The sequence below is a fragment of the Staurois parvus genome, unplaced genomic scaffold (assembly GCF_062004578.1).
Source record: "Staurois parvus isolate SC_StPar_1 unplaced genomic scaffold, SC_StPar_1.0 ptg000410l, whole genome shotgun sequence".
NCBI lineage: Eukaryota > Metazoa > Chordata > Amphibia > Anura > Ranidae > Staurois > Staurois parvus.
Window position 1 is genome coordinate 1,617,219 of NW_028318206.1, and position 27,952 is coordinate 1,645,170.

Consider the following 27,952-nt stretch of genomic DNA (forward strand, 5'->3'; position numbering starts at 1 on the left):
GTCATGTCACCCCCCACCCACCTGCTCCCCCTCCCAGCAGATGATGTCACTGTGTCCCTCTGTGTGTGTCCCCCCCAGGCAGTCATGTTACCCCCCCACCCTCCTGCACCCCCCCTCCAGCAGATGATGTCACTGTATCCCTCTGTGTGTGTCCCCCCCCAGGCAGTCATGTTACCCCCCCCCCCCAGTCAGTCATGTTACCCCCCCCAGGCAGTCATGTTACCCCCCCACCCACCTGCTCCCCCCCTCCCAGCAGATGATGTCACTGTGTCCCTCTGTGTGTGTGTCCCCCCCCCCAAGCAGTCATGTTACCCCCCCCTCCAGCAGATGATGTCACTGTGTCCCTCTGTGTGTGTGTCCCCAGGCAGTCATGTTACCCCCCCCCCCCCTCCAGCAGATGATGTCACGGTGTCCCTCTGTGTGTCCCCCCCCAGGCAGTCATGTCCCCCCACCCTCCTGCTCCCCCCCCAGCAGATGATGTCACGGTGTCCCTCTGTGTGTGTCCCCCCAGGCAGTCATGTCCCCCCCACCCAGTAGATGATGTCACTGTGTCCCTCCCCCCCCCCCCCCCTCTCCCTCTGGTCCCATGACTCTGTCTCCTGATCCCCCAGAGCCGCCTGCGTGCCGAGCCCGGTCATGCCTCGGGAGGGGGGGGAGCGGCCAGTCGGATCCAGGCGGAGATGCTGCAGCTGGACCTGATCGATGCCGGCCAGATCCCCGAAGACGACATCCGACCCCCCGTGGACCCCAAACCGTTCCTGCCTCCATCCATGGACACCTACCGACCCAAGAGACCGACCACCCTCAACCTCTTCCCACAGGCCCCGCGCACACAGGTGAGCTGCGATTGGTCAGAATATTCTCGATGTACCGTATACCTGGGATTGGGCTGCCCATACATTGTACAATTTGCTGGAGAATGTTGGATTCACCAGAAACCGTCCGATACGAGGTCACACCGAGACACTGTTGTATCCAGGGGCGGACTGACAACTCATGGGGCCCCCGGGGAATACGGGATCATGGGGCCCCCCGGACAATAGGGGATCATGGGGCCCCCCGGGCAATAGGGGATCATGGGGCTCCCCGGGCAATAGGGGATCATGGGGCTCCCCGGGCAATAGGGGATCATGGGGCTCCCCGGGCAATAGGGGATCATGGGGCCCCCCGGGCAATAGGGGATCATGGGGCCCCCGGGCCATAGGGGATCATGGGGCCCCCGAGCAATAGGTGATCATGGGGCCCCCGGGCAATAGGGGATCATGGGGCCCCCGGGCAATAGGGGATCATGGGGCCCCCGAGCAATAGGTGATCATGGGGCCCCCGGGCAATAGGGGATCATGGGGCCCCCGGGCAATAGGGGATCATGGGGCCCCCGGGCAATAGGTGATCATGGGGCCTCCGGGCCATAGGGGATCATGGGGCCCCCGAGCAATAGGTGATCATGGGGCCCCCGGGCAATAGGGGATCATGGGACCCCCGGGCAATAGGGGATCATGGGGCCCCCGGGCAATAGGGGATCATGGGGCCCCCCGGGCAATAGGGGATCATGGGGCCCCCCGGGCAATAGGGGATCATGGGGCCCCCGGGCCATAGGGGATCATGGGGCCCCCGGGCAATGGGGGATCATGGGGCCCCCCGGACAATAGGGGATCATGGGGCCCCCCGGGCAATAGGGGATCATGGGGCTCCCCGGGCAATAGGGGATCATGGGGCCCCCCGGGCAATAGGGGATCATGGGGCCCCCGGGCCATAGGGGATCATGGGGCCCCCGAGCAATAGGTGATCATGGGGCCCCCGGGCAATAGGGGATCATGGGGCCCCCGGGCAATAGGGGATCATGGGGCCCCCGAGCAATAGGTGATCATGGGGCCCCCGGGCAATAGGGGATCATGGGGCCCCCGGGCAATAGGTGATCATGGGGCCCCCGGGCCATAGGGGATCATGGGGCCCCCGAGCAATAGGTGATCATGGGACCCCCGGGCAATAGGGGATCATGGGGCCCCCGGGCAATAGGGGATCATGGGGCCCCCCGGGCAATAGGGGATCATGGGGCCTGCGGGCCATAGGGGATCATGGGGCCCCCGGGCCATAGGGGATCATGGGGCCCCCGGGCAATAGGTGATCATGGGGCCCCCGGGCAATAGGGGATCATGGGGCCCCTATGTCCTTGCCCAAACTCAAAAAAGCCTATGAAAAAGGTACCAGGGGCATCTCATGGGGCCCCCTACTGACCCCGGGCCCTTGGGCAGTGCCCGAGTTACCAAATGGTCAGTCCGCCCCTGGTTGTATCCAATCAGACAGGCCCTCGTACCACATAGAGGAAGGTGAATGGAAAGGAAATCGGACAGGAAATTGTAGAGTGTATGGCCAGCTGTAGACTCCAAGACCGCCAGACGAGTATTTGTAGACAGTTGATGGGATGTGGGTTAATGTGGAGACAACGAATTTGGAGATCCCATCAATACAGAAGGATGCAGATTGGATGTAATTCTAGAGATAACAGAGCAGACTGAAGCTGGCCATAGACGGTGCAATCTGGTTGTACAATCTGCTTTACGTCTACCAGCAACGATGTAGGGCGAGGGACAACCTGATTGCACCCGAGATCGACGGATTGTAAAGGTAGGCCATCGTATTGTTTGGGAAATCTTGTCCTTGCAATCTGATTTAGAAACAAATTTAATGGAGGCCATAGACGGGTCGTTAATCGGCTGAATTTTCAGCCGATAATCAAAAAATCGGTCAACCCCGTTGCCGATGCTGCCACCCATGTCCACGAAAAGCGGCCGTTTTTTGCAGATTTTCCAGCATGACCGATAAAACTAAATGAGAAGATCTACGAACAACGGCCGACGGGCTGGCCCCACTAACGGCGCGAATATCAGCCGATTTTTCGTGTGGACAAAAATTTTTAGCCAATAAGCGACCCGTCTATGGCCTGCATTAGTCTGCCAAGAGGTATGTAGGGTACGGGCCAATCTGATTGCATCGAAACGTGATAGATTGGAAAGGCAGACCAGCACATTACATGGTTCACAGTAAATCTTGGCCACACACCTTACAATCTGATTGTTACAGTAGGTCGTCATATGATTGTTGGTAAATCTCGGCCATACACCTTACAATCTGACTGTAAAATGTCATTTAAATCTGCCAACAGCTATATAGGGCACGGGCCAATCTGATTGCATCGAAACGTGATGGATTGGAAAGATAGACCAGCATATTACATGGTTGACGGTAAATCTTGGCCACACACCTTCCAATCTGACTGTAAAGTATTACTTAAGTCTACAACAGCTATGTAGGGTGCAAACCAATCTGATTGGATCGAAACTCGACAGATTGTTACTGCTGGTCGTCACAGGATTGTTAGTATATCTTGGCCATACACATTGCAATCTGATTGTAAAATATTATTTAAGTCTACCAACAGGTAGGGCACGGGCCAATCTGATTGGATCAAAACTCAACAGATTGTTAAGGTAGACCAGTGCATTACATAGTTGTCGGTAAATCTTGGCCATACACCTTGCAATCTGATTGTAAAATAGCTTAAGGTTGCCAAAAATGGATTGAAATTGCTATGTAAGGCAAATACCTATCTGATTGGATGGAAACACAATGGCTTGTTAATGGAGACCGTCACAAGACGTGGTTGTCGGTATCTAATGCTGACCATACATATTGCAATCTGATTTTAAAATGTCATTTAGGTCTACCAAGAGCTATGTAGGGCGCGGACCAATCTGATTGGATCAAAACTCAACAGATTGTTAAGGTAGACCATTGCATTACATGGTTGTCGGTACATCTTGGCCATACACCTTGCAACAGATAACAGATTGGTAAGGTAGGTCGTCATATGATTGTTATATCATAAGGTGGCCATAGATGGATTGGAATTCAGCCAACAGCTGTGTAGAGGAAAGATCTGTTTGATTGGATCAAAACCCCATGGATTGTTAGGGAAAGCCCTCATATTTCGTGGTTGTTGGTATCTGCTCATCATACACCTTGCAATCTGATTGTACAATCTCCTTTAGATCTACCAACAACTATGTAGTACACGGACCTGTTTGGACACAGATGGACAGATTCGGTAGGCGCTGATATCGCATCGTTTTGGTAAATCTAAAAAGCTATTTTTCAGAGATTGTATGGTCAGATTGTAACATGTATGATGGCACATTACATACAATACATACAAGACACACATTACACACAATACACGCAATATACACAATACACACATTACACACAATACACACAATACACACATTACATACAATACACACATTACATACATTACACACATTACACAAAATACACACATTACACGCAATACACACATTACACACAAGGTCCTGGCAGGGAATGGGTGAGATGAATGTGTATGGAGGTCCTGGCAGGGAATGGGTGACATGAATGCGTATGGAGGTCCTGGCAGGGAATGGGTGAGATGAATGCGTATGTAGCCCCTGGCAGGGAATGGGTGAGATGAATGCGTATGGAGGTCCTGGCGGGGAATGGGTGACATGAATGTCTATGGAAGTCCTGGCAGGGAATGGGTGAGATGAATGCGTATGGAGGTCCTGGCAGGGAATGGGTGAGATGAATGCGTATGGAGGTCCTGGCAGGGAATGGGTGAGATGAATGCGTATGTAGCCCCTGGCAGGGAATGGGTGAGATGAATGCGTATGGAGGTCCTGGCAGGGAATGGGTGAGATGAATGTCTATAGAGGTCCTGGCAGGGAATGGGTGATATGAATGTGTATGGAGGTCCTGGCAGGGAATGGGTGACATGAATGTGCCTGGAGGTCCTAGCAGGGAATGGGTGAGATGAATCCATATGGAGATCCTGGCGGGGAATGGGTGACATGAATGTCTGTGGAGGTCCTGGCGGGGAATGGGTGAGATGAATGTGTGTGGAGGTCCTGGCAGGGAATGGGTGACATGAATGTGTATGTAGGTCCTGGCAGGGAATGGGTGAGATGAATGCGTATGGAGGTCCTGGCGGGGAATGGGTGACATGAATGTCTATGGAAGTCCTGGCAGGGAATGGGTGAGATGAATGCGTATGGAGGTCCTGGCAGGGAATGGGTGAGATGAATGCGTATGGAGGTCCTGGCAGGGAATGGGTGAGATGAATGCGTATGTAGCCCCTGGCAGGGAATGGGTGAGATGAATGCGTATGGAGGTCCTGGCAGGGAATGGGTGAGATGAATGTCTATAGAGGTCCTGGCAGGGAATGGGTGATATGAATGTGTATGGAGGTCCTGGCAGGGAATGGGTGACATGAATGTGCCTGGAGGTCCTAGCAGGGAATGGGTGAGATGAATCCATATGGAGATCCTGGCGGGGAATGGGTGACATGAATGTCTGTGGAGGTCCTGGCGGGGAATGGGTGAGATGAATGTGTGTGGAGGTCCTGGCAGGGAATGGGTGACATGAATGTGTATGTAGGTCCTGGCAGGGAATGGGTGAGATGAATGTGTGTGGAGGTCCTGGCAGGGAATGGGTGACATGAATGTGTATGTAGGTCTTGGCAGGGAATGGGTGAGATGAATGTGTGTGGAGGTCCTGGCAGGGAATGGGTGAGATGAATGTGTATGGAGGTCCTGGCAGGGAATGGGGGAGATGAATGTGTATGGAGGTCCTGGCAGGGAATGGGTGACATGAATGTGTATGGAGGTCCTGGCAGGGAATGGGGGAGATGAATGTGTATGGAGGTCCTGGCAGGGAATGGGTGACATGAATGTGTATGGAGGTCCTGGCAGGGAATGGGTGACATGAATGTGTATGGAGGTCCTGGCAGGGAATGGGTGACATGAATGTGTATGGAGGTCCTGGCAGGGAATGGGTGACATGAATGTGTATGGAGGTCCTGGCAGGGAATGGGTGACATGAATGTGTCTGGAGGTCTTGGCAGGGAATGGGTGACATGAATGTGTATGGAGGTCCTGGCAGGGAATGGGTGACATGAATGTGTATGGAGGTCCTGGCAGGGAATGGGTGACATGAATGTGTCTGGAGGTCCTGGCAGGGAATGGGTGACATGAATGTGTATGGAGGTCTGATGTTTATGCAGGGCTGAGTGTGGTGTAGTGACAGGCCTTCTATAGGACGGTTGGTGTTAGCGGTGACGTTCCCCTGGTCAGGGGCTTTATGTCACATCACATCACATCACAATATACGCTGACAGACGCACCGTCCTCCTCGCCGTGTAATCTCCGCTAATAGCGAACGTGTAATCCTATCAGGGGCTGCTAATGGGATGAGAGCTGGCCGAGGACTTACATCCCCCCATGTCTCCCAGTGACCCCTCTACCTGGCCTCTGACTCCCGGCCCGCTCTGTTTTTCCCCCATTTCCGCAGTGTTGTCCACCTCTCCCTCTCTTGCGGATCCTTCTGCCCCATTAGCGTTGGTCGCCATGGTTACAGCAGCCGGGGAAATGACAGGTCAGGCCGTGTTGAGTCATCCGAGATTCCTCTGCCTGACACCATCCGTCACCCACCCCATTATATGGATGTGACACAAAGGCTCTCAGTCAGGGCCGGGCGATGTGGGCGCAGCGCACACCACACCAATTTGCATTTTTCCTGATGAAAGTGTCCTCAGGCTGACTAATACAAATCAAAGGTGACCTTTTTTTTGGAACAAAATACATATGAGGGCCCATTTACGTCTTTGCGGTGCGTTAACTGCATGTTATAAAAAAAAAATGGCCGGCCAACACACCCGGACATGCTGAAAATCAGACCTGACCCCTTTGTGCCACAATGGTTACAGCACACACCACGTTACGGCACACACCACGTTTTGGCGCACACCACGTTTTGGCGCACACCACGTTACGGCGCACACCACGTTATGGCACACACCACATTACGGCGCACACCACGTTTCGGCGCACACCACGTTATGGCGCACACTTTTTTACGGCACACACCACATTACGGCGCACACCGCCTTACGGCGATACCACGTTACGGCACACACCACGTTACGGCACACACCACATTATGGCGCACACCACGTTACGGCGCACACCACGTTACGGCGCACACCACGTTACGGCGCACACCACGTTACGACACACACCACGTTACGGCGCACACCACGTTACGGCGCACACCACGTTACGACACACACCACGTTACGGCGCACACCACATTACGGCGCACACCACGTTACGACACACACCACATTACGGCGCACACCACGTTACGGCACACACCACGTTACGGCACACACCTACGACACACACCACGTTATGGCACACACCTACGACACACACCACGTTACAGCACACACCTACGAAGCACACCATGTTACGACGCACACCACGTTACGGCGCACACCACGTTACGGCACACACCTATGACGCACACCACGTTACGAGACACACCAAGTTACGACACACACCACGTTACAGCGCACACCACGTTGCGGCGCACACCACGTTTCGGCACACTCCACGGTACTGCACACACCACATTACGGCGCACACCAATGCAGGTGCATTGCTTTAGTGCGTTGAGCTATCACGCAGGTAACATCACCATGAAATGGAAGTGTAAATGAGCCAATAGGTGCATTTAAAAGTGATAATTGCATCTGCAGTCCTCATTCTTCCCTCTGCCTTAATAATAGGCAAGCACCGGCACCCAAAGACCATTTATACTACATTTCTATTGCTGTTCATTCATCAAAACTGTAAATTCTTTCTATACGAATGGAGCAAAATCACATGTTCTCAGGCTGTATTCTCTGCAGATCGAATGGTATTCATTGAAAAAAAAAAAAGATGAATGGGGAAATTACTACATTATGGCCACTAGATGGGGCTGCGTATCATAGGAAGTATGCTCCTCAGCTCCATCTAGGGGGCATAATGTGGTATTTTTCCCAATCACACTTTTTTTTTTTCAATGAAAAGCATTTGATCTGCAGAGAATACAGCCTGAGAACATTTGATGTCATCCCATTCACGCAGAACAAATTTGCATCCAGTTTTGATAGATGAACAGCTATGCAATCTTTAAAAACAAATACACCTCTATGCATTGCTGTGTTTTTTTATAGTACTCAACACTCTAAAACAGTGGTTTCCAAACTGCTGCCCATGGGCCAGATCTGGCCCTTTGCTTGCCTTTATCAGGCCCTTGGGGCACTATTTCACCCACTGATACCAGGCACTATTCCTTCTAATGACACCAACAATGGGGTATAATACTGTTACTGACACCAATGATGGGGCGCTGTTCCTACAACTGACACCATTGATGGGGCACTATTCCTACAACTGACACCAATGATGGGGCACTATTCCTACAACTGACACCAATGATGGGGCACTATTCCTACAACTGACACCAATGATGGGGCACTATTCCTACAACTGATATCAATGATGGGGCACTATTCCTCCACTGACACCAATGATGGGGCACTATTCCTACAACTGATATCAATGATGGGGCACTATTCCTACCACTGACACCAATGATGGGTCGCAATTCCTACCACTGACACCAATGATGGGGCACTATTCCTACAACTGATATCAATGATGGGGCACTATTCCTACTACTGACACCAATGATGGGGCACTATTCCTCCCACTAATACCAATGATGGGGCACTGTTCCTACAACTGATACCAATGATGGGGCGCTATTCCTACTACTGACACCAATGATGGGGCGCTATTCCTACAACTGACACCAATGTTGGGGCACTATTCCTATTACTGACACCAATGTTGGGGCACTATTCCTATTACTGACACCAATGATGGGGCGCTATTCCTACAACTGATACCAATGATGGGGCACTATTCCTATTACTGACACCAGTGATGGGGCACTGTTCCTACAACTGACACCAATGATGAGGCACTATTCCTACAACTGACACCAATGATGGGGCACTATTCCTCCCACTGACAACAATGATGCAATGATGGGGCACTATTCCTACCACTGACACCAATGTTATGGCACTATTCTTCCCACTGACACCAATGATGGGGCACTATTCCTACCACTGACACCAGTGTTATGGAACTATTCCTCTCACTGACACCAATGATGGGGCACTATTCCTGCCACTGACACCAATGTTATGTTATGCAGTCCTTTATTAATTAATACAACAATGTGTGAGAAGGAGAAGCAGCACCAGGAGCCAATCAGTTCATGTGCAGACAAGAAGCATTCTGATAGGAGGAGAGGCCAGAGAGAGAGAGAGGTGAGCTCATCACTGTGCTGCTTCTCCTTTCACTGTCCAGTCATAAGCTATGAGCAGGTCCGAGATGACCTGGGCTCAGAGGAAGTGCGTTTAATGATCCTGACCTGACATCTAGTGGCTGAAAAAAGTATTCTGGGGAAAATCTCTCTGTATCCATGGGTGGAGTGTTGGGCTTTCAAGAGAACCTGTCACTTTGCTTTGAATTGGGTTAGGGGTTCTAACCCTTCCCCACTTCATTTGAGGACAAGTTAGTTAGATGAGTCACTCATTAGCTTCTTTCAGAGATGCGACCACCTTGTTTGAGTCTCTGGTCCTGTCCATTCTGACACAGATCAGTCTACTTTTTAAAATTAAAAATCCTGTGCAAATGAATATCTTCTATAATCCCTGTGATGTGTTCCTAAAATGCGTATTTCCTGTGATCACCAGCTCCATCTAGTTTCCATAATGTGCAATGTTCCTGAAATACTGCAATCAGGAAAATACAGCATTATGGCCACTAGATGGCGCGGATAATGATAGTAAACACGCATATTGGATACATTACAGGAATTATTCACAAAGCAAATGGTTTTTTTTTGTTTTATAACTAGACCCCAGCACCTTAATTATTCTGCTGCACTCTCCATAATGTAAAATCAGTTTTAAAAAAAAGTATTAGGAAAACAAATGCAGCCACCACATGTAAGGATTGGTTGACCGCAATATGAATTTATTGGGAATTAGATATTTATTTCAGATACTTATATAGTGCCGTCCATTTACACAGCACTTTACATATATATTGTACATTCACATCAGTCCCTAACCCTCAAGGAGCGTACAATCTAAGGTCCCTAACTCACATTCATACATACACATACTAGGGCCAGTCTAGAAAGGAACCAATTAACCTATCAGCATGTCTCTGGAGTGTGGGAGGAAACCGGAGTACCCAGAGGAAACCCACAAAGTCACAGGGAGAACATGCAAACTCCAGGCAGGTGGTGCTGGGGTTGGGATTATAAAGGTCCTTTTTTAGACTCAGCTTACCTCATCCAATTAAAGCCTCTTTTTTGTCATCAGTGTTTTTGTCCAGCTGTGGTCACAGTTGTGTAACGTTTTCGTCCAATAAACAGTTGGCCCCGGACCGGGCTGTTTTTGTAGGTTAGCACTTCTCTCCTGGCAGGATCTCAGCATCTGGTAAACAACACGCGGGGTGTTCACAGGGGCTGGCAGCCGGCCTGTCCTGCGGTGATCAGGGTACAGAGAGAGGCCATTATTCTGGGAGCGGAGGGAGGTGCGTGCGCTGCATCAATGCAGGAGCTACCATTCTAGTATCTGGGAGGATTGGATGGGCAGATCACTGAACCTCATGCTTGTGTATTCTTTATACAACAGGTCTGATGCTGCTTCTGTATATTTGTTTTTCTTTATTTCATTTCTATATTTTATTTTTTTATTATTATTGTTGTTATTATAATAACTATATTATTTATTATCTATATATTCTTTATTTTTATTGTCAATAAGATGTCATTGGCTTTTATATAACATTCATATAAACTGCATTGAGCAGAATACTGCGCACAGAGCAACCAATCAGCAATGATTGTTAAAGTGGATTTCCCATCATATATATATATATACAGTTGTGGCCAAAATTATTCAACCCCCAATGCTGTAAAGGGGTTTAGGGACTATAGTGTACATTTGGAATTGTATTCAGAATCAAATCCTACAAGGACGTTGTAACTACCCAAATGCAACTAAAATGACATCAATTGTTTATGTAATACAGTAGTAAATGGTTCTTATGTGGTTTCTTCATTGCCACAATTATTCAACCCCTTAAAGACTACCACTCTGAAGAACAGAGGTTCATACAGGTGCTTTCCATCAGGTATTGAAAACACCTGTGGATGTCACCGAGCAGCAATCAAGCATAATAAGCACCAATTAGGCAGCTTTAAAATGACTGTGATACTCAGCTCCTTCTAGACATTTACTGGTGTGGTTACAAACATGGTGAAGGCAAGAGAATGGTCCAGGAAGACAAGAGAAGAGGTGATTTCTCTTCACAGGAAGGGCAATGGCTATAAGAAGATTGCAAAGATGTTAAACATACCAAGAGACACCTTAGGAAGCATCATTCGCAAATTCAAGGCAAAGGGCACTGTTGAAACGCTACCTGGTCGTGGCAGAAAGAAGATGCTGACTTCGACTGCTGTGCGCTACCTGAAGCGTAGAGTGGAGAGAAGTCCCCGTGTGACTGCTGAGGAACTGAGAAAAGATTTGTCAGATGTGGGTACAGAAGTTTCAGCCCAGACAATAAGACGCACACTGCGTAATGAAGGCCTCCGTGCCAGAACTCCCAGGCGTACCCCCTTGCTGTCTCCAAAGAATAAGAAGAGTCGACTGCAGTATGCCAAAAGCCATGTGGACAAACCACAAAAGTTGTGGGATAGTGTTCTGTGGACTGATGAAACAAAATTAGAACTGTTTGGGCCCATGGATCAACGCTATGTTTGGAGGAGGAAGAACAAGGCCTATGATGAAAAGAACACCTTGCCTACTGTGAAGCATGGTGGAGGGTCAATCATGCTTTGGGGCTGTTTTGCTTCTGCAGGTACAGGGAAGCTTCAGCGTGTGCAAGGTACCATGAATTCTCTTCAGTACCAGGAGATATTGGATGGAAACGTGATGCAGTCCGTCACACACCTGAGGCTTGGGAGACGTTGGACCTTTCAACAGGACAATGATCCCAAGCATACCTCCAAGTCCACTAGAGCATGGTTGCAGAGGAAAGGCTGGAACATTTTGGAGTGGCCATCGCAGTCACCAGACTTAAATCCGATTGAGAACCTCTGGTGGGACTTAAAGAAAGCAGTTGCAGTGCGCAAGCCTAAGAATGTGACTGAACTGGAGGCCTTTGCCCATGAAGAATGGGCGAAGATACCCGTAGATCGCTGCAAGACACTTGTGTCAAGCTATGCTTCACGTTTAAAAGCTGTTATAACTGTAAAAGGATGCTGTACTAAGTACTAAGATTGAATGTCACTTGGGGGTTGAATAAAACTGATAATGCTGTGAGCACAGAAAAGACATTTGTGGTTATTTCATTATAACTGTTATGTTATATTTGTCTGACCTACAAGTGCCTCTTTAATGTAAATGTAAGCAAGATGACTGAATGATCAAAAGCAATGTCAAACTGGCCAAAACACTCAATTTCAGTGGGGGTTGAATAATTTTGGCCACAACTGTATATTGTGTGTGAGTGTATATATATATATAGCCTCTCTTGGAGTTCACAGCACTCCCCCTCCCCCTGACAATACCTCCATCTTCTTTGTTCAGGCATCATCCGGAGGACCACTTTATATACTTTACAAATAGTCATGGGCTGAAATATCCTCATCAGAGTCCTCCTTACACTTACATCCAGGGGTGGACTGACCATTTGGAAACTCGGGCACTGCCCGAGGGCCCAGGGTCAGTAGGGGGCCCCGTGAGATGCCCCTGGTACCTTTTTCATAGGCTTTTTTGAGTTTGGGCAAGGACACAGGGGCCCCATGATCCCCTATTGCCCGGGGGCCCCATGAGTTGTCAGTCCGTCCCTGCTTACATCATAGAGATTAGAGTCCCCTATGAAAGTCCCTCCTCACATTAGGATACCCGTTACAGTCCCCTTGCATTAATGTCCCTATTAGGGATTAGAATCCCCCCCCCCCCCCCTTACATCATGATTCACAATGGAGTCCCCCCTTACATCAGAGTCCCCACTCACATAAATGACTCCATTAGAGTCCCCCTTTATGTCAGGGTCCCCATCTGAGCTTCCCCTTACATCTGAATCACCCCTTTATCAGAGTCCCCATCTGAGACCCCCCCCCACATCCGTGTCCCCATCCAAGCTTCCCCTACATCTGAATCACCCTATATGAGCCTCCCCTCACATCAGGATCCCCATCCAAGTTTCCCCTTACATCTGAATCACCCCTTATATCAGAGTCCACATCTGAGCCCCCCCCCCCCCCCCCACATCAGGGTCCCCATCCACGTTTCCCCTGAAATCTGAATCAACCCTGATATCAAAGTCCCTCTCAGCGCCCCCTCACATCAGGGTTCTCATCCGAGTTTCCCCTGACATCTGAATCACCCCTTATATCACAGTTCCCATCTGAGCCCCCCACACATCAGGGTCCTCATCTGAGTTTCCCCTGACATCTGAATCACCCCTTATATCAGAGTCCCCATCACACCCCCCCTCACATCAGGGTCCCCATCCGAGTTTCCCCTGAAATCTGAATCACCCCTGATATCAGAGTCCCCATCAGTGCCCCCATTCACATCAGGGTCCTCATCCGAGTTTCTCCTGAAATCTGAATCACTCCTTATACTGTATATCAGAGTCCCCATCAGAGCCCCCCTCACATCAGGGTCCTCATCTGAGTTTCCACTTTCATCCAGGTCCCCATCAGAGTCTCCCCTTGCAGAGTCTGGGTGGGGGTCAGGGACGGGCTGACCATTCGAGCACTCGGGCACTGCCCGAGGGCCCGGGGTCAGTAGGGGGCCCCATGAAATGCCCCTGGTACCTTTTTTATAGGCTTTTTGGGTGTGCTTTTAGCGTGGGCAAGGACACAGGGGCCCCATGATCCCCTATTGCCCGGGGACCCCATGAGTTGTCAGTCCGCCCCTGGTGGGGGTTGAAGCAGAGACCATAGGCAGCATCTGCCGACTTGTATCCTTAGTCTGCTGCCCATTATAGATGCTCAACTGACCCTAGCTGTGGGCGGAATAAAATCCTGTAGTGGGCGCTGTAGTTTGGAGACACCCTACTCTACAGTAATGCTGACTCAGAGATGACACAATCACAAAAGTCATCTTTTTTGAGTTCCTACAAAGTTACAATATTACAGTCTTAACACTGAAGAAGAGGAGACTGAGGAAATGCTTCTTCTTGCCTGCAGCAGACTGATGACTCCAAAGTCACTGGACTGTGGGACAGATTTTTAATGGTAAAAGAAAAGGCACCGTTTTATTTATTTTTAATAATTCTGCTGTTGCTGGGTAACATGGTGGCTTAGTGGTCAACACTTCTGTCTTGCAGCACTAGAGTCCTTAATTTGAATCTAGGCCGCTATTTGCATGGAGTTTGCAAGTTCCTCCTGAGCTTGTGTGCGTTTCCTCCAGGTACTCCTTTTTCCTCCCACCCTTCAAAGACATACTGGTAGGTTCACTGGTTACTGTCTAGACTGGCCCTAATGTGTGCATGTGAGACAGGGACCTTAGATTGTAAGCTCCTTCAGGGCAGGGAATGACATGAATGTACAGTACAGCAGTAGCAGCACTGAGGTCCTAGGCTCGAGGACAGGCCAGGACAGTATCTGCATGGAGTTTGCATGCTCTCCCTGTACTTGCATGGGTTTCCTCGAGGATATGCTGGCAGGTTAATTGTCTCCTGTCTAAAATTGGCCCTAGTATGATATTCTATAGAGCGCACCCAAGATGGCGGCCCCAACAGCAGATAAAGTGCTTTTAACCCCTGGGCAGAAAAATATAATATTAATTATTAAAAAAAAATAAATGTGTTATTTCTGAGTTCCCCTTTAAATTGTAACATATCTAACAGTATCTGCTTGCAAAGCAAGGTTTTCAGCTCACTTTCCCCCTCCCTTATTTCCTGTAAAGTAATGTGTACCAGCTTGTAGCTAGCACCCTTATCTGTAGCTGGAATTCAAGGCTATATTCTGCAGAGTTTAGAAAGCCTTTTGAATGTACAGAAAGTGAAAGAGGAAAAATATGCATTGTGACGTAATCATTGGTATATACGCTTGTAAGAAGTGGATACAACTCACTCGGCTTTGCAGGCATGAGCCTGGCTGGGTCAAACAGCGCTGTTTTTAATAAATCACTTGTTTTCCTTAAGGTCTGTGTCCGGAGTTTCCTGGTGTTCCAAAATTGCTGCTACAGTATGTAAAACACTAAATACATTGTCGGCACTGTAAAAAAAAGTCCGTAATAAATATTATGACGTCAGTTCGTTCTTTCAGACTTAAACCTTACCAGAAGGTCGGAGTTCAGCAATCTGATCTGATCTGATCTGAAATATTGATTACTGATATTTGACCGCTAGATTGACTTGTGGTCCTTGCATTAGCTGAGTAGTGACATCATCCCATCTGATCTTACAGGACACTTTGAATAACAACTCTCTGGGGAAGAAGTACAGCTGGCAGGAAAGGGTGTCTCGCTCCTCCTCTCCACTGAAGACAGGTAAGTAGCTTTTATGTTCATCTTGTGTCTAGAGCAGGGTTTCTCAACCAGGGTACCTCCAGAGGTTGCTCGGGGTTCCTTGATCAATGAGCAATTTCTGCCTCTCAGATAAGTTCCCACTGACAGCATTGATCTTTTTAGCAATCTTTGAGGGGGTAATTCTTCCCAGTGACCACAAGTATAAGGAGTATTCTTCCCACTGATCATCACACTACTGTAATGTATCATGAGTTGTAGATATAATCATTTTTAGCAGAGTTTCCCTGAGACCGGAAATTTATCTTAGGGATTCCTCTGTCTCGAAAAGGTTGAGAAAGACTGGTCTAGGGCTTTCCATAGCATAGACAAATTAGAGCGCCACCAGCTGGAGAGGGCAGCAGGATGGAGAGGCAAACTTATAGTGAATCCATGAATGCTTGTTACTAGGTAGGTACTAGGTAGGTACTGTTACTGCAATCCCCCACCACCATCTGCTGATGCAAGCCCCCTCACCAAATTTCCAATGCACGTTTTTACTATCTGAAAGTCAAACCTTGAACAGGACTAAGACAATAAATACAAATGTTTCCATTTTTCACATTGATAAATTTCGTTTAGAGAGAGGCAAAATTGGGGTATGGGATGTAGGCATGTGAGTGGACACTGGAGCCACACTGATTATTATTATTATTATACAGGATTTATATAGCGCCAACAGTTTGCTCAGCACGTAACAATATAAAGGGAGACAATACAGCAACAATACAGTTCAATACAAGAGGGTTAGGAGGGCCTGATCCTTGGAGCTTACAATCTAAGAGGGAGGGGCTGGTGGTACAAAGGTAATAACTGCAGGGGACGAACTGATAGGAGAAATAGAAGATTCCGTTATTAGCTGAAGGCGGATAGACTTCCCTGAAGAGATAGGTTTTCAGAGATCGCCTAAAAGTGGGCAGAGTAGGCGATAGTCGGATAGATTGAGGTAGAGCGTTCCAGAGGATGGGGGAGGCTCTGGAAAAGTCCTGGAGACGAGCATGGGAGGAGGAGACAAGGGAGCTAGAGAGTGATAGGTGGTGCGAGGAGCGGAGAGGACGATTTGGGAGATATTTGGAGACAAGATTGGTGATGTAATTTGGGGCAGAGTTATAAATGGCTTTATATGTTATTGTTAATGTTTTGAATTTTATCCGTTGGGCAATGGGAAGCCAGTGCAGGGATAGGCAGAGAGGAGTGGAGGACACTGAGTGGAGGCCAGTGGAGGGATTGGCAGAGAGGGGTGGAGGACACTGAGTGGAGGCCAGTGGAGGGATTGGCAGAGAGGGGAGGAGGACACTTAGTGGAGGCCAGTGGAGGGATTGGCAGAGAGGGGTGGAGGACACTGAGTGGAGGCCAGTGGAGGGATTGGCAGAGAGGGGTGGCAGATATGGAACAGTTAATAAGGTGGATGAGTCTGGCAGCATCATTCATGATAGGCTGAAGAGGGGATAGCCTGCGATGAGGTAGGCCAATGAGGAGGGAGTTATAATAGTCATGGCGAGATATACACAGGTCTAGCCCTTAAACATTTGCTGTACCGATGCCATAGCACTCGCACAACTGTTGTAAATAACTCCGTACTGTTTCTAACATGTTTATTTCTTATGACTGTCAGCTCCATCTAGTGACCATAATGTGTTTTGTTCCTGAAATATCTCAGTCAGGAAAATACAGCATTATGACCTTTAGATGGAGCAGACGATCATAGGAAATACACAGATTTGATGTTACAGAGATTATTTTACATCTGTGTGAATGCTGTGACAGTTAAAGAGATTTTTTTGAAAAGAATGGAGATGGAGGGACTGATGCTAGCCATACACGCGCTGATTTTTTATCCAATGGACCATTAGATGCTGAGCACAGTTGTGCAATTTGTTGTCAACAGAACCTTTGCATGTATCAAATTAATCGCTTATAATGACAAAAGCCAATCAAAAACTGTTGAGTGTCATTGTGGAAATGAAGAAGAGGTCCTGTAGGGGACAGCTGCAGACTGAAGGTAAGTATTTTGCAGCTAGTTTTTTTTTAACACTGGCTGGGGATATTTATTTCTAAACATCTATATCACTCGGAGGTGAGATTTAAAGAAGAATTCCAGGTAGGGATATTTTTACATCGTTACATTGGTCCAACTTGGTCCATATCATACCTGTGGGATTCCTCACAGGGGTTTCCAGACTATGGGCCTCCAGGTTGTGAGGAACTGCAAGTCCCATGAGGCCTTGCAAGACTCTGATAGCCACAGGCAAGACTCCCAGAGGCAGAGGCATGATGGGACTTGTAGTATTTCAACAGCTGGAGGGCCATAGCTTGGAGACCCCTGCTCTAGAAGCATAAAATCACTGTAGTAGACACATCTACTCCAGTGATCTCCACTAGCTTCTGAGGAGCTGCTCTGCTGCATTCTGAGCATAGGAGGTCAGCCACTTGGGATGGGCACCATTCAGAGATCACTTAGCATTTTCTCAATGAATTCAAAGTGTTCTCTGAATGGATGAAGTCGAGAGTTGGGGCAGTGATGTTATGTTCTCCACCTTGTGCAATCAGAAAACACTTTCCATTCATTCAGTGGTGTCACTAGGGTTGGTGTCACCTGGTGTCTTCCCCACAAGCCTGCCACAGTGCTGTGTCCTGTCACTGTAGAGTAACAGCAGAACACAGCAGTAGACACTGGGCATGCTAGATCATTGGCTTCTTTCCTGTCTAGCCTGCCACAGTGCTGGGCACTGGGAGGCTAGTCACAGTGTACACCCCAAACTAGTCCTTGAAAATTATGCGGTCGATGCTGGCACGCCAACCCGGGCACTGCCATGGATGCGGGTGACACCATCGCGGTTGGATATCAGGGTAGACTGGGTCCCTGTACCTAAGCAAGATGGGGTCCGTGTCCCTAGGGTAGATGGGGTCCCTGTCCCTAGGGTAGATGGGGTCCCTGTCCCCAGAGGAGATGGATCCCTGTCCCCAGGGGGGCTCCTGTCTCCAGGAATATGGGGTTCCTGTCCCTAGGGGAGATGGGGTGGGGTATGGGATGGTATATGTGGGAGATGGGGTTGTCTCACTCACTGTGACCGAGGTGCAGGGTCAGGTTGATGTAGTGCAGGTAGTAGATCTTGGCCAGCATGGTCTGGCTGTGTCACCCATGTCCTCCTGTCTGTTGTAGTTGGTTAGGAAACATACAGAGCCTCAACCGGCTGCCCTCCAAACACTTGCCCATGATCACTTAGGCTCCCTCCAGTAGCAGCACAGACAGGACCATCACCATGGAAGGCTGCATCTCCACTCCATGAGCTCTCGGAGGGAGATCTGCGGTGTCCTCTAGGAATGGAGGTGACTCGGGTGGTCCCAGGACTCTGGCTGGGGGGGAGCACTGGACTAAGCAGCATTTTATGGGGCAGGAGAGAAGGGCCGACTGAGGTCACCAGTGGGGAATGTGAGACTGAAAAACGTCTGCCTAATGCTGGTGCTGGCCCTGAGCAGAGCAGTAACTGTCAGCAGGGGCGGACTGACCATTTGGAAACTCAGGCACTGCCCGAGGGCCCAAGGGTCAGTACGGGGCCCCATGAGATGCCCCTGGTACCTTTTTCATAGGCTTTTTTTTTGTTTGGGCAAGGACACAGGGGCCCCATGATCCCCTATTGCCCGGGGGGCCCATGAGTTGTCAGTCCGCCCCTGCCTGTCAGTACACCCTGCTTGTTAGGACATGCGGGCCTGGTGTCACCCGGGTACAGCCCGCACCCCCATAGCGATGCCACTGCATTCATTGAGGAAATACAAAGCATTCTCTGAATGTTGTCCGCACCCAGTGGCCGACCTCCTGTACTCACAATGCAGCTGGGAAGCCACTCGGCATGGACCCGTATGCAAGTGGAGATCACTGAGGTGTCTACTACAGTGATTCCAGCTTCTAGAGGGATCCCAAGAGTATGATATACGTAGTTACATTGTTTCAACTTGAACCAATGTAACTATGTAAAAATATTCATACCTGGAATTTATTACGTGCCTTTATATGGTTTTAGATGCTTGCTCTTCCATATTCTTGTCATTGTATTAGATATCTGCTGGCACTATATAAATCCTGTATCATGAAATGGAAATGTGTAGATTAGCCACATACCCAATTTACAGTCATTTTGCTCCCCCCTTTTAAAGAGGAGCTTCAGCCGTGTTTCCAAAAATTAAAAGTCAGCAGCTACAAAAACTGTAGCAGCTGAATTTTAATAAACAGAGACCTGTCCAGGCAGGGCAGGGACAAGGGGTGGGCAGGAGGGGCGGCTGCCCTGGCCGCTGTGGTATCATGTGAGGTGGGGAGGATAAGCAGATTGGGGAGGGGGTATTTGTGTTAGGAGGAGGAAGTTTGGGGCGTCGGGGGGTAAGAATTGCTCTAGGAGGGGAAATTTTGGGGGAAGGAGGTGCTAGGAATGGTGATTTGGGGGAATTTGTATTAGAAGGGGGGGATGGGAGAAGAGGATTTGTGCTAAAGAGGGAGATTTTGGGGGGTTTGTGGTAGAAGAGGTGACATGGTAGAGGGGGGAGGGGATTTGTACTAGAAGGGAAATTTTGTTTCAGGGGGATTCGTGCTAGTAGGGTTGATTGGGGGTATTTGTGCTAGGAGGGGAAATTTGGGGGAGAGGAGGATTTGTGCTAAGAGGTAGGATTGGGGGGGGGGAATTTGTGCTGCAAGGAGGTAGTATGAATGTGGGGAGGAGCATTTGTGATTGGAGGGGAAATTTGAAGGGTAGAGGATTTATGCTAGGAGGGGGTGATTTTTTTTGGGGGGGGGTTTGGGGAGAAGGAGAATTTGAGCTGGGAGGGGGATTGAGGGCAAAGAATTGTGCTGGGAGGGAGGGTTTCAGCAAGGGGGTAGATATGTATGGGGAGGAGGGGACATTTATGCTTAGGGGGTAAGCATTCAGATTACTGCTAGATGTTTTTTTTTTTGGAGGGGGGGGGATTTTTGCTGGCACATAATGCTCATACATCTTGGGGGGGGGGGTGCAGTTTGGCATGTTCACCCTGGGCTCTAGATGACCTTTTCCTGGCACTGTGTCCAGGGATCCAGTGCTGTACTCTTCTGGGCCAGTCCTCCGACAGTCTTCGGGGGTCCCCTGTGGGAAACCAGTAAGGACTCCTTGCGGCTTCACAACCGGCTCCCTACTCTGCATGCACCAGCCACACTGCGCTTTGTGAATGGACCCAACCTGTGATGCTTCCACTTTGCCCCCCTCCTCTTCTGGGATACAAGTACCTTTCAAAACTAGGTACCCACTCCCCCCCAAAACAATATTTTCAAATATGCCAGAGGAGGGGGGAAGGGGGATTGGAATTTCCCCTTTTGGGTGAAGTTGCGCTTTAACAACTGCTAAGATAATGAAAATATAAAAAAGATTTTCAAAAAAATAAAATATTAGCCATAAATAGAGTGCATTGTTTGCATTGAGTCAGCTGACTCAAAGGGGTCTATTATTAAAGCAGTGAATGTAACTTTCCCCAAATATTCTGTAGTGGAGAATCTTCCAGGTACCTGTGTTTTAATTGACAGTGATTGATCCTCCACCAGAAAATGCATAGGTCACATCCGCTGCTTAATAAATGGACCTGGAATAGCCTTGCATTGTGGGAAGGAACAGTACAGAATAGCCATTCTATGGATTGACTCTCTTTTAAAAGAATATTTAGTTCTAGCAGACTCTTTTCACATGCATAGCTACGGTAGGAAAAAACAATCATTTAAAAGATGACATATTCTTTTTAAGGTTTCGTTCACACTTGTGCGACTGGAAATTGTGCGACTTTGGAGTGTGACTTTTAATGCCACTTTACACTCTTTAGCACTCAAGTCGCATCAAAGTAGTGCAGGATACTTTTCAAAGTCGCTGTGATTTTAAGTCGCATACATCCAAACGGGTGCCATTGAAAACAATAGGCTGCAACTTGCAACTTTTTGTGTCCAAAGTGTGAACGGAGCCTAAAGGGACTGGCACATTGCAACATAATTCCATATTGTCCTTTTCTGTAATCTGTAGGGGAGACAACACCCTCCAATGAACACGTATGTCTAAGTGATGAAGGGAACCCACCGGCTGTCACGCAGGATCGTGGGACTTCTACAGACACCCCCTGCCGACGCCACAATGCCTCCCAGGGTGCCAATGACCCCTCTGGGCGCTCCTCCGCCCGATCCCGCTTGGACCCTCACCGGGACCGCATCCGCTACCAGACTGATGTGCGACTGGAGCCCACGGAGGAAATTTTCCTAACTCCTGTCCAGAGATGTTCAGATCCTCCAGAACCAGAAAGACCCTTCATATCACAGGCTGGACCCTGCCGAATGTCCGTCAGCTCAGATGCAGACGTTAATGTCCGACCCCCCAATTCAGGCAGGCAGCAGCTGTCTATCAGTGAGGAAGAGGAGGAAGGAGAGGATGGGGTGGGGTATCTGGGTTGCCCTGGAAGAGCTGGTGGCCCTCGGGGACTACAGAGGTCATCTGTCAGCTCAGACACCAGTGGACTATCTTATGACTCCGTCAAATACACGTTGGTGGTTGATGATAATGTACAGCTACAACTGGTCAGCCTGCGGCAGTGTTATGCGGGGTACAGCGACGACAGCGACAGCGGTACCGTCTACGATAATTGTGTTTCCTCGCCCTATGAGTCCGCCATCGGCGAGGAATATGAAGAAGAGGAGGAGGAGCACGTGGGGGCAACCGGGAGGGAGGGGAACAGAGTCCGAAGGTCCATGTGTCTCTCGGACACCTCTTCACCAGATGCCGATGTCTCCTACTCTAAAAAATTCCTCAACGTCTTCATGAATGGACGGTCGCGATGTACGAGTGAGTTACCCATACAGAATACGGCCCATAATGTTTTATCTGTGTATCTTTGCGTTACAAACTGTGTCATTTTTGTTTTGTTTTTGAGCAAACATAATTTTTTGTTTCATTTTTCTTTTTCTTTTTTGAATGAGGATTCATGCACACAAAAAGGAGCTTTCTTTGGCTAGCCACTGATTTATGAGTGACTCACATTTAAACGTATCCAAACCCCAACATTGATAGCTTTCCAGGTTACCAGTCCTTAGATGTGGTGGCTGCATTCATTTTTTTTTTTCAGAATTTTTTTTCTCTTTATTTCAACCTGGTAATCCTGACATTAACTCACTTCCTGTTCTAGGGTGACAACTGTACTGATCAGTATTGTCATCTTAGAACAGGGAATGTTATGACTACATAATACTGTGTTAGGCAAGGCGTAGACGATTCCATTTTCTTTCCTTCCGCTACGGGTGGAAGGAAAGAAAATCACTTGACTGTGTTGATGGGAGAATCAAGCAATTACTGTTCTTTCTATCCGTGGTGGAAGGAAAGAAAATTAATCGATCCCTCCTCCAGCGCTATTATGTTCTGTGGGTAGGAAGCCTTCCCGGCTGGCTGAACACAATGACTGCTGCTAGCGGCTCTAGGTGCTGGCAGTCAGGGCTTCTGTTAGAAACCATGGGGCCCCATACAGCCAACCTGACACCCCCCCCCCCAAAAAAAAGAAACAAAGTCTACTATGCTTCAATTATGAATTAATATAGTGAGTGATTAGTACCGATCACTCATTGTGTTCATTCAGGAAAGAAAGGAGCTAGTAAATGTGACAAATTAACTGGTCCCTACCCCCACTCTCCACTCTGAAGGACCCTATTGTTTGCTTGCAGTCACCTGTAAAGGAGAGGAGAGAAACCGGCAGGGGTGGGCATACATGGAGGCCTGGGCAGCAGGAGGAAAAAGTTTGGTGCACGGGGAGGGTGATGGGTGCTGCAGGCGAGCAATTACTGGAACTGATCAACAGGTACAACTTATTCAGGAGGATTTGTTTAATCTCTGTGTATCGCCTAAAGGCAAGTCACTTCACTGGGTATATGTAAGGGTTTACAATCACTTTAACCCCTTGACTGCTGTGATGTGCAGAATACGAATGTAGCAGCCAAAGCGTTCGCTTTAATGGCCATTTCTGGGAGCTACATGTGCAGTACTTACCTTCCTTTCTCCGTGCCACAGCTTAATTCAACTGCAGGAATTGAGCAGAATTACCCATTACTTACTAGTAGACGTAAGCTTGGGTGTTCTCCAAACTCAGCTCTAACCTAAATTCTGAACACCCCTTTTTTTGGTCTCCAGTGAGCTATGGGCCAGGTTTTTCCCCACCCTGCAGCTCCTTTGAACTACGGGGTGGGGACTGGCATGGCCCATAGCTCATTGGAATCCAAAAAAGGTGGGAGTTTGGAATTCGGGTTAGAGATGAGTTTGGAGAATGCTCAAGGGGAATGACACAATCTGCAGTGCACTGAAGTACAACAAAAACAGGAGTTTGACATTCTGGTTAGAGATGAGTTTGAAGGATGCCCAAGCTCATCTCTACTTACATGTAGATGGACATGTGGCTTCAAGTGCTGCTTGGCGACTAGTCAATCAGGCCCCCAGTACTACCACAATGGATCAGGAAGAAAATTCTCAGCCCAAACCAAATCTTGGAGCTTACACATGGCTTCTTCATCTCATTCCCAGCAGCCAAAGGGAATGGCAGGTGAAGGAAAGGTAAGCATGTTCATCTGGTGGGGCCAAGATTTCTTTTGCTGCCTAACAGAGCTTGGTGGTTTTGAGGATATAGTATTTTTTGAACAGTTATTAGTCCCTATTGTTGTCCACCACCTTAGTTGGTCATGAATTGACTGAACACTTACCATGCTGCCTTTTTGCTGTATTGGGCATATACACTTGTATGGTCTGTGGTTGCATGCAGGGGTGGACTGACAACTCATGGGGTCCCTGGGCAATAGGGGATCATGGGGCCCCTGTGTTCTCACCCACACCCAAACAAGCCTATGAAAAAGCCAATGAAAGGTACCAGGGGCATCTCATGGGGCCCCCTACTGACCCCGGGCCCTCGGACACTGCCCGAGTGCTCGAATGGTCAGTCCGCCCCTGGTTGCATGTCTGGTTCTTGCATGTTACTATACATTCAAGGGAAAATGGGGTAACCTCTAGGTAATGGTTGATTCATAAATTCATTGCTGTATACAGAATATCCTAGTGTGAGAGCTCTGAGATTAAAGTGGGACCACGCTGTATAGTGGCACTTTGATGCAGCAGATGGCTTTCCCATATGATTTCAAATGTGTACAAACCAAAAATTCTTTAGAACTTCTTTAGAAATAAGCCAATGACTAACAATTTTTATACAGGAGGAGCTGAATGCAACTGGACCTCACCCGCTTTTACAAATGATAGCTCAAGATGTGCCAAGACCTCCTTGAATGCCTATTCATTCCAATGCATGATGGCTGTACATAACAGATATCCTAGCTCCCAACTGTCTTGATTTCGGAACAAAGTCCCTCTGTCCCTCTTTCCTCCTCATTTGTCCCTCACTTTGGTCTGATCTATATAGTTGTATATAAAAATGCACTTTTTATCTTTCAAAAAATGTTTCACAGTGCTAAACCATTCATGCAGTTTCTAAATTTCTTCATTGCTAAATTTCAAAAGTCAATCTAAAGGAATAGTAGTGGTTAAAAAAAAAAGCACTTGTAGGTTTAAAGTGTTACTAAACCCCAGACCCTGCATTCACTATATCTGGTCTCCCCGGGCCCTGCATTCACTATATCTGGTCTCCCAGGACCCTGCATTCACTATATCTGGTCTCCCAGGATCCTGCATTCACTATATCTGGTCTCCCTGGACCCTGCATTCACTATATCTGGTCTCCCCGGACCCTGCATTCACTATATCTGGTCTCCCCGGACCCTGCATTCACTATATCTGGTCTCCCTGGACCCTGCATTCACTATATCTGGTCTCCCCGGACCCTGCATTCACTATATCTGGTCTCCCAGGACCCTGCATTCACTATATCCGGTCTCCCCGGATCCTGCATTCACTATATCTGGTCTCCCTGGACCCTGTATTCACTATATCTGGTCTCCCCGGACCCTGCATTCACTATATCTGGTCTCCCAGGACCCTGCATTCACTATATCTGGTCTCCCCGGACCCTGCATTCACTATATCTGGTCTCCCTGGGCCCTGCATTCACTATATCTGGTCTCCCCGGACCCTGCATTCACTATATCTGGTCTCCCAGGACCCTGCATTCACTATATCTGGTCTCCCCGGACCCTGCATTCACTATATCTGGTCTCCCTGGGCCCTGCATTCACTATATCTGGTCTCCCTGGACCCTGCATTCACTATATCTGGTCTCCCCGGACCCTGCATTCACTATATCTGGTCTCCCAGGACCCTGCATTCACTATATCTGGTCTCCCCGGACCCCGCATTCACTATATCTGGTCTCCCCGGACCCTGCATTCACTATATCCGGTCTCCCCGGACCCTGCATTCACTATATCCGGTCTCCCTGGACCCTGCATTCACTATATCCGGTCTCCCCGGATCCTGCATTCACTATATCTGGTCTCCCCGGACCCTGCATTCACTATATCTGGTCTCCCAGGACCCTGCATTCACTATATCTGGTCTCCCCGGACCCTGCATTCACTATATCTGGTCTCCCAGGACCCTGCATTCACTATATCTGGTCTCCCCCGGACCCTGCATTCACTATATCTGGTCTCCCTGGACCCTGCATTCACTATATCTGGTCTCCCACAGTACACACAACATGGAAATGCAATTATTTTAGTAAATATAAACTGCTAAATACCTTTTCTCATCAGCAGTTGGAGCAGTCTTGTGACTTCTATCAGTGTCCAGCTGATCACTGGTTAAAGCTTGGAGTTTTCATACTCCTATGACTGACCTACAGTATGAGGCTGCATAACCCCTGACCCTCGGTCTGGCCACTGCTAATTGGCCCTGTGCTGATCACATGCACCCTCCCAAAGAAAAAAAAAAGGAACACACACAAAACTGAGCATGTGCAGAGTGACTCCAAAAACTCTGTCTTATCATGAGATGAGTGGGGGACAATGGAAGAAGGAGGAGATCAGAGAAGACAGGATCAAACAGCCTTTTTACACAATGCAGAGGACTAACCCCTTAGGTCTTTAGGTTCCACCGTGAGTATAACCAGCATTGCTGGCTGAATATACAGACTGATTTTACTATTGTGGGTTTAGTAACACTTTAATCATTTTTTTTGCATAATTCTTCTTTAAGGGGGCGTGGCAGGGGGTGTGTCTTATGCCTACATACTTTTGCTAATAGGTGTCCCCAGGGGTGGACTGACAACTCATGGGGCCCCTGGGCAATAGGGGATCATGGGGCCGCTGTGCCCTTGCCCTTACTCAAAGCACACCCAAAAAAAGCCTATAAAAAAGGTACCAGGGGCATTTCATGGGGCCCCTACTGACCCCGGGCCCTCAGGCGGTGCCCGAGTGCTCGAATGGTCAGTCCGCCCCTGGGTGTCCCTCGTTCCTATTGCAAAATATTGGGAGGTATGCATTTATTCCTGGCACACAAAAAACCTGCAAACACAATACATACAAGAAAGATACATCTTCTGGCCCATCATGGTTGCCACCTATGTAACCTTTCCCACAATCCTCTGCTGCTGTCAACATGGAGCTGGCCATGCTTTAACAGGACCTACACTGTACCTGAGCACCACAAACCAAAAATACAATTTAATTCATTTTTAATATACAGGCTCCATGCACATTATCATTTTTTTAAGCTCCTAGAAGCTGTTAGCATTTTTTTCTGCCCATAGAAGTTAAATAGTTTTATTATTTAGGCTCTTAGGGGTTTTTTTGAGCTTCAGCATCTAGGAGCAGAAAAAAAAATTTGTAGTTTTTTTGTAGCCCTTTTCCAGGAGAAAGAAACACTAAACGCTTCTAAATGCTGCTAATCGCTATTAAAACGCCCCCAATTGCTTTTTGTAACTTTTTATTGAAAAAAACGCTAATAAAATGCTAATACAATAAAATAAAACACTCCTAAACGCTATTATCAGTGTTTTTTATCCAACGTTTTTTGAACTTTAAAAAAAATGCCAGTATGCGTGGAGCCTCAAACTCCCCCACCTAGCCATGTCTCCATGTCCCCAGGGGTGGACTTCATTTTTTTGCTGAGAAAACGCTTTGAAAAATATCCCCCTAGCATTTCTGCCTGTGGCCATCTTGAGTAAGGGCAGATGAATCATGTAACATTTACTTCCTGGAATCCATCTGCCCTTAGCTCAGACGCAGAGGCAGGTGGGTGTGCTTTGTAGAGAAACCCCTCCTCCCCTTCTGAAGATGCCTGGGATATATGACATCATTTGCCTAGGCATGGAAACCAGGAAATAACTGAAGAAATGTGGAAAAAAATGTAAAACAAGTAAATATGATATACTTTCCTATGTATTTACTAATGCTAGCAGGATAAGGAATACAAATATAATCAATGCTGATTGAGAATGAAGTTC

The 27,952-nt window shown here is 48.3% G+C and overlaps 1 protein-coding gene across 3 annotated transcripts in view; it reads left to right on the forward strand.

The window, feature by feature from the left end:
- MAPK8IP1 (mitogen-activated protein kinase 8 interacting protein 1) overlaps positions 1-27,952 on the forward strand; it is a 136,201-nt gene that overhangs the window by 86,672 nt on the left and 21,577 nt on the right. For all 3 annotated transcript variants that reach the window (XM_089686766.1, XM_089686767.1, XM_089686768.1), the window contains exons 3-5: positions 612-836; positions 15,436-15,517; positions 21,562-22,371. In XM_089686766.1, coding sequence (XP_089542892.1) covers positions 612-836; positions 15,436-15,517; positions 21,562-22,371 — 1,117 coding nt within the window. The remainder of the gene's footprint in view (positions 1-611; positions 837-15,435; positions 15,518-21,561; positions 22,372-27,952) is intronic.